The sequence below is a fragment of the Lepidochelys olivacea genome, assembly GCF_965140295.1.
Source record: "Lepidochelys olivacea isolate rLepOli2 genome assembly, chromosome: 1".
Taxonomy (NCBI): domain Eukaryota; kingdom Metazoa; phylum Chordata; order Testudines; family Cheloniidae; genus Lepidochelys; species Lepidochelys olivacea.
The window spans coordinates 63,685,785-63,705,119 of NC_140411.1; the positions used below are offsets into that span (position 1 = coordinate 63,685,785).

At 43.1% G+C, this 19,335-nt stretch overlaps 1 protein-coding gene across 8 annotated transcripts; it reads right to left on the reverse strand.

The window, feature by feature from the left end:
• Positions 1-490: 490 nt before the first annotated feature.
• On the reverse strand, positions 491-13,135 carry FAM216B (family with sequence similarity 216 member B). 8 transcript variants are annotated; one of them, XR_014710031.1, is made up of 5 exons: positions 13,012-13,077; positions 11,760-11,869; positions 11,276-11,396; positions 9,618-10,087; positions 491-654 (listed from the first exon to the last, which is right to left on the reverse strand). XR_014710031.1 is itself a non-coding variant. In XM_084617841.1 (5 exons), exons 1-4 carry the CDS (start codon positions 13,034-13,036, stop codon positions 9,936-9,938), a joined length of 408 nt encoding a protein of 135 aa, XP_084473967.1. In that variant the 5' UTR covers positions 13,037-13,077; the 3' UTR covers positions 491-654; positions 9,933-9,935. The 8 variants fall into 8 exon arrangements, 7 of the variants coding, with proteins under 7 accessions (XP_084473967.1, XP_084473971.1, XP_084473970.1 ...); XM_084617841.1 differs by having other exon boundaries at positions 9,933-10,087; XM_084617844.1 differs by lacking the exon at positions 491-654 and adding an exon at positions 12,599-12,640 and having other exon boundaries at positions 6,280-10,087; positions 13,066-13,108.
• Positions 13,136-19,335: the final 6,200 nt, after the last annotated feature.

Sequence of the window (19,335 nt, forward strand, 5' to 3'; positions counted from 1 at the left end):
CAATTTTGAGAAACAAAAATCAAAAAAATTTTTGATTTTTTTAAAAGGGATATTTTTGCTTCAAAAATTGTACAAAATATTTTTTTAATGTAAACAGCATGTTTGTAGTAAATTTTGGTGGTTTAGATAAAATGTCTGGGGAGGGGAAACTCATTTCAGTCCTTATTCTGTTAGCCTTCTTAAAGCCATTTGAGATAGTAGCTTATTCATTTGGGACCAGATTGTGACCCCTTACAATGGTGAGCAGTTAATCGCATGAATAGTTCCTTTGACCTCAGTGGGAGTACTTGTGTGAGTAATTGCCTATGAACAGGCCAGTTTCTGATATCCCTACTTGCGCTAATTAGTACTGTAATCCACCACTAGTCTTACTGAAGTCAGTGGTGCTCCTGATGAAGTAAGGTACTATTAAACTACAGTAGAGGCAACAGATCTGACCCACCGTGAATGAGGAGAGTTCACATTCCGGGCCTTACTATTTTAATCTTTTTCAGTTTTTTTGAGATCACATTCAGAAATACATTTGTGTTACAGAAAAATATGTTGACAGCCATATAATCTGCCCTGCGGAAGGACAGGCTCTTCATCTGTGTTTGGTACAGTGCTCCACACAACGTCCTCTGATCTTGATCCTGATGGGGCATTAGGGCACTACTATAGGAAAAAAGATGAATAGTATTTAAGGGAAAGACTGAGAACCCTATCTTCACACTGGTGAGAAGTTAGTCACAGGAGGAGTCCCACCAAATTCCATTCCCAATCTGGATCAGTAAATGATATTGAATTGAGGGGTACTGGGCATGGAAGTCACTGCTCAGTACTGGGAATAAGGCATTCTCAGTCAGGCCCTACACATTCATGGTTAAATGGATTTCACTGCAGTAGTGGTCTGCTTGTATGTTTTCCATTCCATACAGGAAACAGTGCAAGTTACTGCTTTCTTTTACCTCTCTAATTTTTGGTGTAAAAAAAAAAGTAAGCATATATATTTTGTGGAGTAAAGTTTTGCTAATTCCAATTGGCTACAAGACTGTTCCCCTTATTTGTCCGTGGACAGTAAGGGGAGGGTATGCTAATAGAATTCTGTCATTCAGGAATCAATTGCAAAGGAGCCCAGGACAGAGCTCAGTGTGCTGAGGTGTGCAGGATGGATGGTAGCTAATAAATCACCTCATTACTTCTTGCGTCTCATTGCAGCTGGTATTCGTAGCTGTGTGTATAATCTCATTACTGTACTGCAATTCTTCTGTATGGCTGTGGGAAGGGCAAATTCATTTCAATCCTTATTCTGTCAGCCTTGCTCATGTTGTATATGTACGGGGACTGTTGCCCCCTTACTAACATTCAGTGGTGGTGTTTTGGTTGGCTAGCTCCCAGTACTAAAAGGGGAAGGGTCTATGGGAAATCAGGACCCTGAGACTCATAGGCCCCAGGAACAATAGGGAGAGGCCGGTGCTCCAGGTCAGCCTGAATGACAGGGCGGGCAGGCTAATCAGAGAGTCAGGAGACCAGGGAGGTCCCATCCTCCCTATGAGCTGGAATTGCCTGGGTCGGACAGCGTGGGGCCGAGCTAAGGAGAAAGCAGGGGCCCAAGCTGAGCTGGGGAGCAGAGCTGGGCCAGATCCAGAGAGAGCAGACCCTGTCCTGGGAGCAGAGCTGCGGCCTCAAAGCCAGAGGCACAGCCCAGAGAGAGTAGAGCCAGAGGGGCCAGAAAAGCAGCCCAGGAAGCAGGTCAGTGCTGGGAGCAGAGTCACAAAAGCAGCCTGAAGAGCAGACCTGTCCTGGGAGCAGAGCTACAGCAACCAGAGGGGCCAAAGAAGCAGCCCAGGGAGCTGGAGGCAGAGCAGCAGCAGCAGTGCTGAGACAGAGGGGTGGAGCTGGGGCGGGAGCAGTCAGGAGCGGGGTGCGGTGAGCAGCTGGGGAGAGTGAGGGGGTTCCTGGGCAGCAGGCCCAGCACAGGAAGACACTTCAGCCAAGAGGTTCTGCAGGCCAGGCTTGGATCGTAACCCCGACAGGGCGGGAGTGACACTGGGAAGAAGGTTCTACTACTTAGAGCCTGAGAGCGTGTGGCCACCACCAGAGCAAGTGTCCAACCCCCAGCATCCCTGCAGCACAGCCAGGGCCTGAGAAGGAGGCCTGGGACTTACAAGGAACAGACTGTGAACTGCCCTGGCATTCCAGAGACACTGTTTGTGATGTTCCCTGCCACAGAGCGGGTTGATGTGTTTCCTTTAACCTTTCCCATTTTTCCTTACTTTTTTTTAAATTAATTGTTGATTAAATAACTTGCATTTGCTTTAACTTGTATGTAATGGTCAGTGGGTCAGAAAAGTGCCCAGTGCAGAGAGAGTATTCCGGAGTGGGGACACCCTAGCCCCTGTGCTAGGTGACCGCAGCAGGGTTGGGGGTCGAGCCCCCCCAGGAATCCTGGGCCCCGCCTTGTTGGGGTTATGAGGACTCTGCCAGACAGGAGAGTGGAAGGGGAGTCCTCAGGGGCAGGGAGGCCACTGGGTAAAGGAAGTGGGAGCGAGGACTCAAATCCTTTCGCTAGCCAACTTCTCCGGGGTAGTGCAGAAGCCAGGAAAGTTCCCTACAATAGCGGGACTATTCCCCCGCTTACATATAGTACCTTACTCAGAGCTAGATTCTTGATACCTTTAATCACACTGAATACTCGGGGTAGGATTCTGTGCTGTGCCTCTAAGAGGTGTAATGCCCAACTTGCAGCTCAGAAGGCATGGGAGGTTAAGGTAGAAGGCATCTTTCTTCTTCCTGATCCTGGGGCCCTGTCTGTTACAGCAGCCTCCCTGGGGCTACCCTATTGGCCATAGCATGGCCTGGAATCTCTGCAATGCTATATGCTGTTGCCCTTGTGCCCAATGTGCCCCTCCTGTCACCCAGCATCAGGGCTCATGATTAGTTCTCTGGAAGGCAGTAATATGGGTATCTCCTGCTGTGCTCATACTACGAGAATCCTCCTCTACTCACACACACCAACCAGACAGGAGACTTTTGATGCCCTTTTACGTCACTCCAGCCCTCTGACTCAGTATAAATGGGCCAGAGTGGGGATGAGGATCTTGTCTTAGCATTTTACTCCATGAGCAGCTACACTGAGATCAGTGGGACTAGGCACAGCATCAGGTAATGCTCAATTTAAATAGAGGTTCAGAATCGAGCTCCATTGACTTCAGTGGGACTATTTCCAGAGTAAGGTACTGCACGTGGTGAGTAAGTATGGAAGAATCTGAACTTTTAGACTTTGCTGCTCAGGTTGGTGATCTACAGGAATGACAGGGCTGCAGATGTTTTCTGGGGAAGATTGTTTTTAAAAAATCTGTTTATGGCTAGCTTGTGAGCTCCTTCCTCGCACTAGTGAACACTCACATGAGTAGCCCCATTGCAAGCAGTGGAACTATTTGTGTGAATATTTGCTCATCATTGTCAGGAAGGAGCTCACAATCTGTCTCTTAACAAATGTGTAGTTGCTGAGTTTTGGATCTACATTAGGGAGTAAGACTACCTGGTGCTTAGCTTCAGGTGTGTAGGCAGAGCCAGCTGCTTCACACTTATATACTTATCCCCCACCCTAGGGCAAGTGGGTGAGGGAGGGAGTGATGCTTTGGCATCACCAACCCCATTTGCTGGGCAGTGCAACTGTTGGTAAAGTCTAGCAATAAATTATACCCCCTCTCTGAAGCAAGGAAGGAGAGAGGAATTATGAATCGGAGGAGTGTCTCTGCATAATGTCTTGGTGGAGATTATACATCACCCCTTGCTCCAGACTGTGCCTAAAATTACAAACTGATTTTAAAATAACTCTGGTTGCCACCAGCAGAAACAGAATCCTTTCAGGTGCTCTCACTGCTGCATAGAATTTCAGCTTCTCATGTGGAATTTAACACAGCTGCCAATCATGGAAAGTATTAAGTTACCTGGTTTATCCCCCTGATAGTGCACAATTATTCTCTTGAGTGTATTTGCTAGTTCTATGTCTCCAATGCTTTCCTTAGAAGAGTATCCACAGAAAAGGGTGGGTGTGGGGTTGTGATAGGGCAGTGGTTCTCAAACTTCATTGCACTGTGACCCCTTCTGACAAAAAAAATTACTACACAACCCCACGCCACAGGGGCCCGCAAAGCTAAGTTGCTTGTGCTTCAGCTTCAGCCCTGTGTGATGGGGCTCGGGCTTCAGCAGGGCTGGCATTAGACGCGCTGGGGCCCAGGGCAGAAAGCCCAAGCCCCGTTGCGCAGGGCTGAAGCCTGAGGTCCCCGCATGGCAGGGCTTGGGCTTCAGCCCCGTGTGGCGGGACCTGGGACTCGGTTTTCTGCCCTGGGTCCCAACGAGTCTAATACTGGTCCTGGCGACTCCATTAAAATGAACTCAGACCCACTTTGGGATCCCGACCCACAGTTTGCGAACTGCTGGGACAAGGTATTGTTCGCTTGGTACAAAAAACAGTAGAAAATATGAGGCAAAGACATATGAGGAAAATGCCAAGTACATTGTGGATGCAACTGGAAAACATATTATTATTATTAGGTACTGCAAAATTCTTTTTTTTTATTTATACCTTATGCAGCCCTTGATTTCAGTGGATTTACAGTGTAGAATTTGGCCGTATCATTTTTGTGCTAGGAATATGATGTCAATCTGTGAAGTGTATGTCAGTGCAGAGCCTGGGCTTTACTTTCTAAAGTTGAAATCATGGAACATCCAAGACCCAGAGTCAGCATTTCAGCTTTTAAACAGACGCTCAGATCAAAGACAGACATCTGAAGTTCTGACATACCTCTTTGAATTGGAGATTTCAAAACTATTTTCTCCCACTCAGGCTAAATCACAAAGTTGCATTTAAAGGTTTATACTCTATTAATGTGTCTTACTACAGCAAACTGACCTCTTATTGTTTTAATGTGTGTAGCTTTTTCCTTTTTACTCTACTGAATTCTCTTTTTTTATTCTTATTTCTTATTCCTTAGATCTTTTACTGGCTTTGATAACTTCTAAGAAAAAAGTTTATATGTTATGCATCTTAAATCATTCATTTTCTCATTTGCTGAGTGCTGATGATAGATTTCCCTTTGCATTTGCTCAAATTGTTATTTTCTTTTTTCTAAAATGTTCTTTTTTCTAAAAAAAAAAAAAAGAAAAGATTTCCTGGTGTTCTTTGTGGATGAAAAGTTGGCATTCTGTTCAACTACATTATATTATTTAATTGCTTAACACCAATATATTGTATTGGGTTTGGTGTAAATATGATGGGTCTGATACATCACTCTCTTAACTTGGTGCCACAAGAGTGTGAAAGTGGTGTAACAGAGTGGGGAATCAGGCCCCATGTGTCAATAGGTAGGGAAATAGATTTGACATCAGTTTTTAAGTGGAACTCACATAGGAGACTGATGGCGAGTTCTGCTGAAAAACTAATGGCATGATATGGCCCTCTGGTTTTTGAACCATGCTCCTCATCACTGTTTACAGATTTAATAACTAGATTCACTTTAGCAGTCTGGTCAGGTGCTACTTAAAACAATGTTTCAGTTTTGATAGCAAGAAAATTTTGGATTTCATCTTTACCAGCTACAGGCTAAATTGAGAGTTTACTTTCAGCCCCGGATAAAGGGTGACGCTTCTCCAAAGGAAGCTCTGGGAAGAGAGTATGATCCAGACACCCCCCTGAATCATCGTTTCTCTGGAGCTCCTGTTTTATGTAGCGTGAAGGGCATATGCTGTCAGTTCATTATCAGATGTGGTATATTCTGCCCCCCCTCCACACTTCTTCATGTCCAGCCAGCTCTGCTCGCTGGGCCATAGGCTGGGGCAGAACCATGTATCTGCCTACACCATGCCCCCATCCTGCCCTTGTCCCTCATCGTGGCTCACATTGTGAGGAACAGCAGGCATGATTCCTCTGCTCTTTCCCACCACCATGTCTAGACTCAGGGTCTTCAGTAGGTCCTCCATGACCTTGCAGGACCTTACTACCATGCACAGCCACACAAGTCATACTCATAATCTAGCACAATGTCTTCTGTTTACTAAAATCTACAGAACGATGCAACTAAACTGCTAAATCAATTGGCAGTATATACCAAATAGCTACAGTAATGGATAGCAGCGCTATATTGAATAATATGTTGTAATGGTGTAGTAAAATATATTGCAAAAACAATATGCCATGCTTAACAAAATTTCATCTTGAGATACCACTAATGTTTATGGTTTGTTTTGTCTTTTATATATTCTCATTACAGTGAGAGAGTATGTTTTTGGAAATTGATCCACAATATAGGATATGTTATATTTTCAGCAATAAAACATTACCCAGGGAAGAGAACAGAGGGAACTCTCGATTGTTACCACAATGTGAATCTCCCTTTGCTAGCTAAAAAAATAGTAGTTTTCTAAAGCGAAACCCTTGGAGGAAATCATATGTAGAGCTGGGTTGGATTCCAGGCTGGTGCAGAATAGGATTGTAGTCCATCTGTTGTTAACCTCTGATCACCAGAGGCAAAACATTGTTTCCTCTCTAAAATGGTTCTCTCAGGGAGGGTGGGGGTCAAAAATAATATGTGAGATATATTTTATATCAAAGAGCCTTATAGAGAAAACATTTTGTGAATGAGCTCAGCAGTAAAAAATTAAAGTCTCCTAAGTGTCCTAGAAAAATGTGAATGTGTATATAGGATAGCAGAATATTGCACAGTGAACAGCATTGCAAAAGGAACGGTATTTTAGACACCTTACTCTAAAAGATATTAAAAAGGTTAACCTACAAAATGTCCTAGTCCCAGTGCCATATTCCATCTTGTGTACAACTACAATCTACCTCCCCAGTTTCCTTCTCCAATCTTCATCACTCCCCTGAAGTGTCATGTAAACTTTACATATTCTATACAATTTATGTTTTTATACTGCACTCATCACTATAGTATCTGAGCACCTTGCTGTGATCTCTTAAACAGTTGCTGTGTCCTTCAAGAGGTACCTTCAGGGAGAAAAGTTCTCCGTCACTCAAGGCCTGCTTCTTCTGTCGTTATGTAGGGACTGGTTTCCACTGGTTCACCATTTCCTTGATGGAGTTTTGGGGGAAGGTTGAAGGTATGTTGCCATAAGACATAAGATGAAAGGAGCTTTTGTGCTGCTATGATTTACTAGTTGGCTGAGTTAATGTGTTACCAATATATAAGCTTTTAATATTGCTGGGTTGTCACTGTACATCTAATTAATCATTGAGCCATCTAGATCTTTGCAGATGGGTGTTTTAAAATCTAAATAAATGAATAAATATTGCTGTGAGCTTTAGTACAACTCAGTATTTCAAAACTGTCATGATGTCTTCCAGTTATAATTAGGGATAAATCTAATTGTAAAGGAAAAAGGGATTTTCAGTGCTGGGATTGTATTACAAGTTAATTGACGATAGGCACCAGGCTAAATGAGCCTGATACAATGATTTATTTACATCAACTCTGGTGCATTTAGCAATTCATTATGATTGTATAGACGCAGATGTCACTAGGACTTCATGCCTTTGTGGTTCTCTCCAAGGCTAGAAAATTGAGGCAAAATCAGAAAACTGCCAGCAATCCAAGGGACCCCATCCTGCAAGGTCTTCAGCAGCCTGTGCTCTCATTGGGTCAGATGGAGTGCTGCTGATCAGGATCCCCCTTTGCTATTACTCATCCCAATCAAGTTGAATGTAATTAGATTTATTGTTAGCCTAACAATAAGGCCTTTAATTGCTGCATAATTAGCCTGATTAAGTGAAGAGCTGCTCAGAAAATGCTGGGGGGCGTTTCCCCCTGTGGAAAATTGTGACCTTTCATCAAAAACCTGCAAATCAGATATTTTCAACCAAAACTGAAAGTTTCCATCGGGAAAATCAAAACTGAACCCTTTTGCTACAATGTGTAGTTACAGGGCAGTGTCCTCCTATGCTGCCACAGTGCTTCATGGGTAGGGTGACCAGATAGCAAGTGTGAAAAATTGGGACATGGGGTAGGAGGTAATAGGTGACTATATAAGACAAAGCCCTGAACATTGGGACTGTCCCTATAAAATCAGGACATCTGGTCACCCTACTCATGGGAGTTGTAGTTTGGGTGCCTCATGCCCCCACTCTCCCAGCCTGCCTGGCTGGACTACGTCTTCCAAGTCAAAATTTTCCACTGAAAACCCAGTTTAGCTCTCATTTAGTCAAAAATCCACTTTCCATCGAAAAACAGTTTTGATAGAAAAAATTCAGTTGGTTCTATTGAAGTGAATTTGGTGCTCAGAAAAGGGTCTGGATTGACAGCCTTGAAGAGTGATGTCCTCTAATTACAGACCAATTACGGACCACATTCAGCAGTGCCAGCTTCTTCCCACTTCACCACAAATGTGCTTCAGCCCTGGCCTGAACAAACCACTTCTGCTCCATTGCCTGTATTATCCCTGCCCTCTATGCACCGACTGTCAGCTGGATGCCAATTAGCCTCAACCAAAGTTAGTATTTTTTGTAACATCTCCTAATTCTTAATCCTACTGCATTCTTTTGAATTTTCTACACCCTCCTTCTTTCTTAAGAGTTAAAGGCAAGAGAGGTTGGTTTGGATTCCTGTCTTCTGGTTGTTAAAGGGGGCATGGTTCAGGATGATCTCACTGTTGCCCTCCTTAGGGCTATGGGAGGTAGGTTTGGAATCTAATTGTATCGTGGAGAAGAGGCCCAGTTCTTTCAGACATAGATGTGGTGGGAAAGCCCTTCATAGAATGCAGGAATAGAATATCTGGCATATGCAATATCCATCACTGTGTCACTTGGAGGTGGGTGCAGATCAACTCAAAGCAGATATGCAGTACAGTGAAGGAAGTGAAATGGGAGCTAGTGGACCCGGGCCTTGTTCCTAAATGGAGGAGACAGACAAAAGATTGGATCCAGGGTCATGCAAGTTGCTTCCCAGACTTTAAAAAGATTAGCTGCCTCTATTTTGTCCAGCAGAAAGTTCATATGGTGGAACAGTTTTAATTTTGTTTACACATTGACATTCTTCATTACATGTTTAAGGCTGGGATTTCAAAGGAAGTTCAGCATCCAATTTACACTGAAAGTTTTTTGCCTTTGGACATCTAACTACCTTAGTCTCCATTGAAAATCCCAGCCTAAATCAGTACCATAGCCAGATAGATGCTGCTTTATGCTGTCTGCCACCCAGCCCGCTCTCAGCCTGCTTTTGTCACATACCTCTCCACTCTTCAAGGCAGCCAACACAGCCATCCCCACCTCCACACAGCGCATCGCAAACGTTTTAACGTTGAAATACAGCCAGTGCTTTAAACACAGAAAGATGGACTAACTGCCATTCCCCCCCAGTCCCCATAAAGTCTACCTGGCTGGACTCAGTCACTGTGAATTTCTACAGATTGGTGGGAAAGATGGAGATTAAGTTTAAGTGAGGGATAGTTGATATCAATTAATGTCAGAGTTTGACTCTAACAGAAAAAGGTTAGTGAAGGACAGGCAGTTATCAGACATCTTTCCACTGGGACCTCAGTATGTCCATGCTGCCTTTTCTAATCCTACCTGATTTAACAAAGAGAAGGTTAAGGGGTGATCATATCTTGTAAGTGCCTACCTGGGAAATACAAAATTGAAACTGGGCTCTTCAGTCTAGCAGGCAAAGGTATCACAAGATCCAACGGCTGGAAGTTGAAGCTAGACAAATTCAGGCTGGAAATAAGGCACAATTTTTTAACACTGACACTAACCATTGGAACAATTTGTCATGGGATATAGTGGAATTTCCATCACTGGCAATTTTTAAATCAACATTGGATCTTTTCCTAAAAGAGAGGTTCTAGTTCAAACAGGGGTTATTTGGAGGAGTTCTATGGCCTGTGTTATACGGCAGGTCAGACTAGATGATCACAGTCATGTCTTCTGGCCTTACATTCTATGAACTACAGGCTGTTAATCCCAGCTGAGTTCTCCCAACACTGGACTTCAGAGAGGTGCTGTTTCTAGCTGAGACCTTCCTTGGGTCTCTCTCTTCAGCTTGATCCAGAAAGGAGGTGTAAAACCTGACTTCATGCTCAGTAATATGACCTGAGTGAGAGGATAGGGAAAATGGACAGGAATCAAATATTATACACACATACATGCACAAGTGCTATATCTTTGACGGGCAGTGATGTTGCATATCAATAAATTCACCAGAGAGGGGAGCCTGCGTTGGGAAAGCATCAAGCTGCACATAAAAACTAGCTGAACAAGTGATACAGCAGCATCACATCATGCAGCATGGTGTGTTAAAACTGATGGGATGAGAAGTGCTCCTTGCCATGCATGAGCTATGAAGTCTGAAGATAATATTTGTAACTACAATTAGAGCTTCAGAACCTTTTGCTGGCAGCTGCTGTCTCATGGAGATGTGACATTGTCCCTAATGCTGTCAGTGGTGAAAGAAGAAATGATATTTGAGACTTGTGCATCTGTGGTCCTAGCTTAATCATGAGAAGAAAATTTCTGCTACTTGACTCCATTTTTACCTCTCTAATTAGACGGACCATAATCTCCTCCCTGTAATCTGAGTGGAATTTAATAAATTGATTTTGACCTTACAAAGTCCTAAATAGTTTGGGACCCAGCTACCTCAAGGGCTACCTTTCTGTGTAGATATCTGTGCCGTTGTGGTCAGCACAGGCAGTTGAGCTAACAGTTCTTTGGGCTGGTATGTGTGGGTTCGGAGAGGGTGTGGCTGGTAGGGCAATTTCCATGAAAGGTCTTCAACTCAAATTCATTGTCTATCAAAGCCAAAATTTGTTGACCTTCAGGGCATGCCACAAAGATCCATCTGATTTTTGTTGGCCTTTGGTAAGAGTGTGGGATGAGGGATGGGATGGCTGAATGAAGAGAATGGCTCTTGGACACCTTGATGGAAGGAGAGGACATAGTATTTTTAATATCTTTTATCTTCTGATTTTATGCATTCAATGTTTCTGTAAAATAACACCCGGAGCTAAGGATAGGCACTCTGCGAATGAATAAATAACATCAAACCTAGAGTGTTTTGCTGCTTGTTGTCAGAGTGGCCTCTGCTGAGGAAGGCAGAGCGCATCAGCCAAAGGCTTCCTCACCTCTGCCTACAAACTATTCCAGGCTCCATTTTGTGTGTCCAGTGTATTATATGGCACCATAAACTTCTTATCCTATTCACTCAAACCCCAGGTTTACCCTCCAGTCTCCAATTTCTATAGATTGCTGATGCACACAGCAATACCAGCCGGCACTTACCCAGCAAATTCTGGCGCTGGAGATTGAGCATGTACTGATGGGACAACATTTCTCTCAGAGGTTTGCTGTCATAAACTCTCATGATGCTATAGAGGTAGCATTTCTGGCCTCGCTTCAGGTCCTGTAAGAGCAAGGCAGCGCATGGCAATTTAACAGTTAGGACTAAATTTACATCTGATTCTATACTGATTTCAAACTGTAACGAGGGGATTTACGTCCATTGTTCTATTGCACGGGGATTTTATTAAATAAAGCAGTAATTAAACCTGAGGAAGAAACCTTTACAGACAAGTTTTAATTAACCTTCTTTACCATTTAAATATACACAGAAACTAGGCTACAAGAATGGATAGCACCCTCTAGGTTGTTACCTCTGCTCCTAAAGAGACATTTCTGTTTCATTTAACTAAAAGAGTTAAGTAAGACCCCAGACTGTGAGTGAAATACAAAGAACACTAAACTAGGCCTGCTATCAGTCTGTTACCTTCAGTAAGTAGGTATCCTGAGCAGATGGAGGAACTTGTATGCATAAAACTTTTGGAGAATGACGGGGACCAGGATTTCTCTTCCAATTTTCACCCATCCTTACCCAGCCTCTCAAAAGATTCAAAAACATGAGACAAAACCAAACTTTATATCAATAATTATTCATGATCTTCAAATATCCAGTACAACTCCTCGGAGGGGAGGAACAAAAGCAGAACTAAATTTCCAGACCCATACGGAATGGGCTCTGGTTGGAGGCCCTGGAAATAAGCATAAAGAAGAACTGGATCACTGGGCCCACCTGGAATGAACTCTGCATACTGCCCTGGGGAAGAGAAGAACAAAAACCAGAGTTCTGTCTGCCTTTCCCTTGTGCAAATGCTTTGCTCTCATAACTGTGAATTGTAAATTGTCACCTTTCAAACTGGACTTCGGAAACCATGCAGACCTCACACTACATAAAGCTAAAATGGAGACACCTTCCTATCCCTCTTCACCCATTGTAGAGTGCTGGTGCGAGGGATTAATTTAAGTATATAGTGATTTACAGAGAGAATACATATATAATCCCTGCCCCAAAGAGTTTACAATCTAAGGGTCAGATTCTGATACCCTTATTCACATTAGGTAGCACCCTACCCCACAAAAAGTCCCAAGGAAGTCAATTGTGAGGAAGGTGCTATACCGCGTTAGTAAGCCTATTAAAATTGTGTGGTAAATTGGATACGGTGTGACATAATAGAAGGGGAAACGACGCAGGGCAAGCTAATAAGGTTGCGTCCTTTATACTCTGGGTCACTGCACTACCTACTTTTTAAATGTTATTATCCTACTTACGTTAGAAGGGCAGCATGGGTGTAGGAGTCAGCGTTGGAGAGACTGTGGGAATAGACGAGTTGTGAGGAGGAATATGAAGGAAAAGGAGGTTACATGGTATGCAGGATTTGGAAGGTATTTCAAGCATAGGGGAAAGCATAGCAATTAAATCTTTCCTGAAATCATAGGCTATTTACAGCAAGGTGATCCCACCCCACTCTGACCATGGTGAAATCAAAGATCCCATGGCACTTTTCCAATAGGCATGTAAAGGCTAATCCAGGTCAACATTTCCCCCGCTCTCTCTTTTAGGAGAACTGCTTCTGACATCTACAGCTATGTGTGCTGCTGCTTAATGCACAACACCTGCTGCGTTTGTCTACCCTGTTAGTGAGTTGCTAGCATTTAGTTTACAGTGTTGTGCGTTGAGTTACCTGGAATATGAAAGACCTCATACATAAAGCAAATTCTGTTCAGCTCTGACTCACCCCCGGAAATACAGCTTCCCTTTTCCACACAAGACAGCCTTAATACAAAACTGAGTTTCTCCCAGGAACTGTCACGTTCATTCTGTTGACAAATATCCTAGCAACATAGAGGGGGAGAGAGAGAGCGTTACAAGGAACTCTGGGAAGTTGGCCAAGTGCCTTGAGCAACCTCTGACCATCAACCTGCTGATTTTTTTACAATGACTCCATCTTTGTTGTGTAGGAATGGGTCTGACCATTCTACTTCTCCCGGGGATCTGAATGTTGTCTGAACAGCTAAATGAAACTTTTGCTCAGTCTTTATTTTGTGGTTGTAAAAACACTTGTGCAAAGACAGCTGGGGTTGTTGGGAGAATGACTTAGTTTTGAAGACCAGCACTTCCAATAGCACAGTGAATCTTTCCACCATGCAGGTGTGCTGGGAAATGGAGCATGCCCATATTATGAGAAATAAACAGCAGATAGACAGCCCGATACAAGGAGAGAGAACAGAGAATAGACCCAGGTGAATCCTACAAAAATGTTCTATAAACATACCTTCAAATTTATCAACAAATGTCCTTCATCTGTGTTAGCAGGAGGCATTTTCAAATGCACCTAAGTGAGGTAGAATCACAAGTCCTATTGACTTTCAATGGACTTGTACTCCTCAGTCAATTGAAAGTCCCACACAGCAACTTTCTCTGTTTACTTTTGATGAATATTCTAGCAAATGAATGTACGGATAGGAATGTTCACAGAAACTGTGAATTTCCAGGGAATACTGCAGGATATTCATGGAAAGCAAATTTTAAATGCATGCTCTGTAACTTCCTTCTCAGAGTTATGTTCATCCAGGCAGGAAATGGAAGCGTACAATGTGTCTTATGTGTCTGATCAAAATAGCACAATTTCTTACTACGCTCAATGAGCTGCTCACAAATAATCTACAGGCTGAGAATTATCTGCAGAAAGTATTTAGTGAGTAATTTCAAGTAATGAATAAATTCAAGAAAATGATTATCAGTTCACAGACTAGTCATGAACCAAGTAAGGAGAGGTCCAATCCATTGATTAAATGAATTGGTACCATTACTATGTACTTATCTAGTGGTAGTGGAAAGACATTTTGCTATATAGTAAACGGCATGCAGTATGCACTCAGAAACTGATTCTCTTATAAATATATTATGGTGAGAATGAGAAGTGGGTAAACTACTCAGACCACTTATTTACCATCATTTTATAGGTTTAGTACATAATCCTCCTTTAATACACTGTCCTTCACCACAGAACAAACACCAAACACCTTTTCCCGTACCACATTACCCAGAAGGGCAGGAGAAGCAGCCTAGTGATGAAGGATATGACTCTGCAATTGTTGCTCACATTGTGAGTATCTCGCCTGATTAGATGCTTCTCAATGTGAGTTAGGATAGCAGAGGCAGGCCCTCATATGCTGTTTGTAAGATAAAACAAAGGGAAATTTGCCACTGGGATACACACCCTGGAGCTATACAGAACCAGTCCCACCCACAGTCCATCTTTAAGGAGGCACTAGGATCCATCCCCTGAGGTCTCTCTAATGAATACACCCCAGCTAATCACTATATCTCTTTAATTTTAAAGAGACAGGACTAGCTTTAGGGAACAACTCTCCCTGGACCTGGTGGCAATGAGACTATATTTGTACAAAGAAAGGGGAAAAGGAGTTCGTTTCAACTCCTTTAATAAATATTTGGGTTTTAAATGAATGCATGAACTCAGACTTAAGCTCTAATCACATAGTGTGATTCAGAGCATTTAATGAATGCAGGAAGTATTTACTGTACATGAGGGTGTTTGGACAAGGTTTAAGAAAACGGTATGTCATGGGGAAGCTTGTGTATCTTAATACTTAGTCCTGCCATGAGTGCAGGAGACTGGACTTGATGATCTCCTGAGGCCCTTCCAGTCTTATCATTCTATCATTCTATGTTTAATGGAGCTTGAAGGGGTTCTCAGCTCTGACTTGTTCCATTGCCTCATCAACAGACCTGAGCCTTGTCCTGAAGGGAATGTCTTCATCTGACGGGATAAGAAATATAGTTTCCATGTTCTCTCAACTCTAGGCTCCTGCCCTACAAAACACACACTCACACATAGACACCTCTCTCTCTCTGCTCCCCTACCTCATCCTCATCCTCCATTAGACAAAGTATTCTACAATGATGGGCACAAATATTATAGATGTTACTGTTGTATTTGGAACCAGTACTGTAGCCTATTTTTATAAGGGTCATCCTAGAAGGTCAGCCCTACCTCTTCCCATGTTGTGAAGGGAACTTATTTGTTCTCATATCATTTCTCAGTGGACACTTCAGATTAAGGTGTGTTTCTGAAAGGCTTTGCTAAACAAGCAATGGGTGCTTAAAATAGCACAGATGTCAGAATTGGACCCCACCCATCTTTGTTTAAGGGAGAGAGATTATCTAAAAAGATTTCAAGCTAAATATTAGAGCTCGCCTCATTTACCAAAGGAAGTAGCCATCCTTGCCAAAGCTGGCATCATAAATATCTCAAGGACACAGTTTTTATTTCACACCAAAGTGAAAAGGAGGAAGAAAAAACAGAGAGAATCTGCAATATGGTATTTATCAATCTCTTTTTTTTTACTATGCTTCATTCTGTGTGTTTCTAGTTCTCTGTCTCTCTCAGTCTATTTATTATATTATACACACATATCAACAGTTGTCTTTCTTATGCATGTATCTGCTTCCGCTTTATACGTTTCTTACTTTTTCTCTTAATCATTGGGGGTGGGGGAGTGTTTTCAGGACGCTGCACCTGATTCTAATCTCCACTATACTTGTGTAAATCTAGAGTAACCCCAATGGATTAAATAGAATTATTCTGAGATTTGACCCCAATGTAATGAAGATCAGCATCTAGCCAAGCCAAGTCACACTAGGGTTGAGTTTGGCCTGCTGTGTATCAGAGTTAGCCATGTGAGTCACATTAATGTTAACTATGGAGTCCATGGAGAAATCCTCATTCATTATGCTGACAAAATTCCTTTCCCTGGGTTGTTCCCCTCTCCTACCATTGTTATTTTAGCGCTGCAGCTATTTTCCTCCTATTCAGTCCATCATTAGTTCAGCATGTCATTGAGACTAGAATATAAAAGTGTCATCTAGGCAGCTCCTGTGTGAGTGGACAGCAACTTGTTGCTGAGCTGCCTCTGATGGGTGCTGTTGCTGTTCATTCATTCACTCCTGTCTACCCTCTTTGGAGTTGGAGGTACAGACTTAGAAAGGAAGATTAAAAGAACAAAAAATGTACAGTTTGTCTTAATAAATCGTGGGGTGGAATCGGGGAGGAGGACATAATTGTCTCTGTGTATCTGAAGTGTGTGAACACCATGGAAGGAGTCTTATTCAGAACAGAGAGTTATAACTAGGAATAATGGGAGAGAATTAGGAAGGAGAATATTTAGGCTGAACCACAGGGCAACATTTCTGACAGAGGCATCTGTTAGAATCCCAAAGGGAAGTGGTGGTAGCCCCATTCCTGAAGACTCTTGAAACTTAACTGGACAAAGGAATAGGAAACACAGTGTGGGAACAAGCCTACAAGGAGAGGCTTAGTCTAGGTGAGATTAGGGGTAACACTTTCCATGGGAGTTGGGCACATAACCAGCTTAGGTGCTTTTGAAAATCCCAATTAGGCGTCTTTTGCATCATTAGGTGCCTAAATACCTTTGAAAATCTGGCCCTAAGTCACTACTGAAAATGGCATTCAGGCTCCCAAGTCACCTAGGCACTTCTGAATATTTTACACAACATAATGAGTCATGTTGATGATAAAACCATGATAAAACCATCTACCATCTATGGAGTATGATGTAAAGACATTGTTTCTCTCCTCCGTTACACTGACACCAATGGAGATGCCCTGGCAGATCTCTTCCATTTCTTACTTTGACCGGCAGTCAGGTGCCTGGATGAACAACTTCTACCTGATATTTACACATTGCAGGCAACAGTGTCGCAAGGTCTCCTAGCAATGAAGTCCCTTCCATTTTTGTTCCTGATTCTAGGCGTACTGGTTCTCCCTGGCTTGGAAGGTGAGTATAATGCATCTAGAATGTCTGTCTGATGCTGCAAAAAAAGAAACACAGCCTCACCATTTGCTTCTTGTTGTTAGCAGCACAGAATTATTTTAAAGTTAATAGAGTAAAAATTCTGAGGCTTTGGGGGTTTTTAGCGTAGAATGAATCTGGTGTATTGTTTAATATTTCTGTAATGCAGTGACAGTGAGCAAAGGTTGGAGCCAGGTCTAGCGTGATGTGCCCTTGTGCAAGCCTTTCTACATGCAAAGAGCTGCAAAAGGTCCTCAGTAATTCCAAATGATCCACACCCTGCCCTCAACCCAGAAGTACAACTCTTCCGAGTATGACTGAGGCAGGGATAAAATGAGAATGAGCTGCTTTAAGACTGACAGGCCTAGGAGATGCTGGGGGGTGGCGGGAGGGGAGAGAGAGTGTGTGTGTGTGCGCGTGTCCATTGTGCTGTTGACTTCCCCTTGCATTAGAGGTGGTGTGGGCCTGCACCACCCTAAGGACCACTCCAGGAGGGATCTCTCACGGAAGACCAGAGAGTGCAGTGGAAGCATGACCACTGCATTATGCCTGTACTGTCCCTGAAGTTGGTGCAGCACACTCCACTCTCTGCTCCTGGCCATCTCTGCTGGTTATCAGGCAGGTTGAAGGAAGGGTCCAGCACCATAATTCACCCCCTCCCTCTCCCCTGTGGGATGGCTTGAGTCCCCAGATACTGAAAGTGACCCAGAGTGTGCAGGTATCCTGGCAGGGAGCTCCAAGGGGAGAGTGGTGGGATGAAATTGTTCAGTGCACCTTCCTCCCCATATTGTTGCTGGGTTAGTGCCAGGCCCATCTAGCTCTAGAGGGGAAAATAGGGCTTCCACAAGATGAAATTTGAATGGATAATACAACAGATTCTAAGGTAGAGGAAATTACCATATGAGGTTTTGGGAGAGAAATCAATGATATTTGGAAGTTGAATCCAACTGTGCTGATTGTTTACTAAGAAGGATGTTGGAAAGAAATTGACTGCAATTAGTTTCACAAAATTAATCTTAATTCTGGCCTGACAGACCTGTATTGTTCTAGTATTCCTCCTTCTCTCCTAAAGGTGTTGATACATCTCAGCCCCAGCCTGCAATTCACATTGCTAGTCCTGTCCTGGGTCCTCCCTGACAAAGCTTTGCTAATACACATACTCCTGATCTGCAGAACCAAACAATACCCGCCAGTGCCTTTCAGTTCTGACCTGCTGCACCCCCTGCAGTCTCTCCCAGGGGCACAGCCAGAGAGGAATCAGCAAGCTGCGATGCATTGCACCAACCACTGACATGGTTTTGTGAAGTAGAGAAGTGGATCCATTGTATCCTGCAATGAGAGCAGCAAATTAATATTGTTTATGACCTCATCAGAACTTGACTCCTAAGATGAGTGCGCTTCATTTGCTGAATTTGCATTGTCCCGCTGAATATCTAGTACGTTTGCTCCTAATTATATTCAGTAAATCATCCTTGTTTCACTTTATATAGACTGTTATAACTCAGTTCACATAGATTTAAAGAGACATCCAAGGTGAGAGGGAGACATATTGTCCAGAGAGATATATGGACTTTTGTTCTTCCGGTACCTCTATCTAGGAGTTGGTTTGTATTTCTCATAGGTGACGAGAACCCAGGTGTCAAACGTCGTGATGTCCGGTTCTTGGACAGCATATTTGGGGGCAGTCATTCTTCACCTAAGGACATTCAAGTCCCAGCTCAAGCTGACTCCTCCTTACTAGAGTCAGAATTGTTCTGCCAAGGTCCCTGTCAGGATGGATGGGTCAGTAACATGGGCCAGTGTTACAAGTTTGTCCAGGAGCAAAATACATGGGCCGATGCTGAGGTACCAGGTTCTTCAAAATGAGAATTTTCTCTCTCTCCCCTTGTTCTATCTTCTTTTACTTTTTTGTTTCTTTTCTCCTTCCTTTCTGATTTACCTGAAATGTATCAATCCTGGCAGAAGGTACTTGATACACATTTCAGGGCTGAACATGTGGGTGAGCTACCAGCATGCAGCTTTGCCATGTGAGATGCTCAAGTGGCTATGAACCAACTCCTACTCAGCTCTCAGATCTTTTGAAATCTGAAAACAGTTCTCATTTAATCCCATCTCTCTCCACTGGACAGGATTCACTGCCTTTGAACATTGGCATTTTTCCATCTAAACTC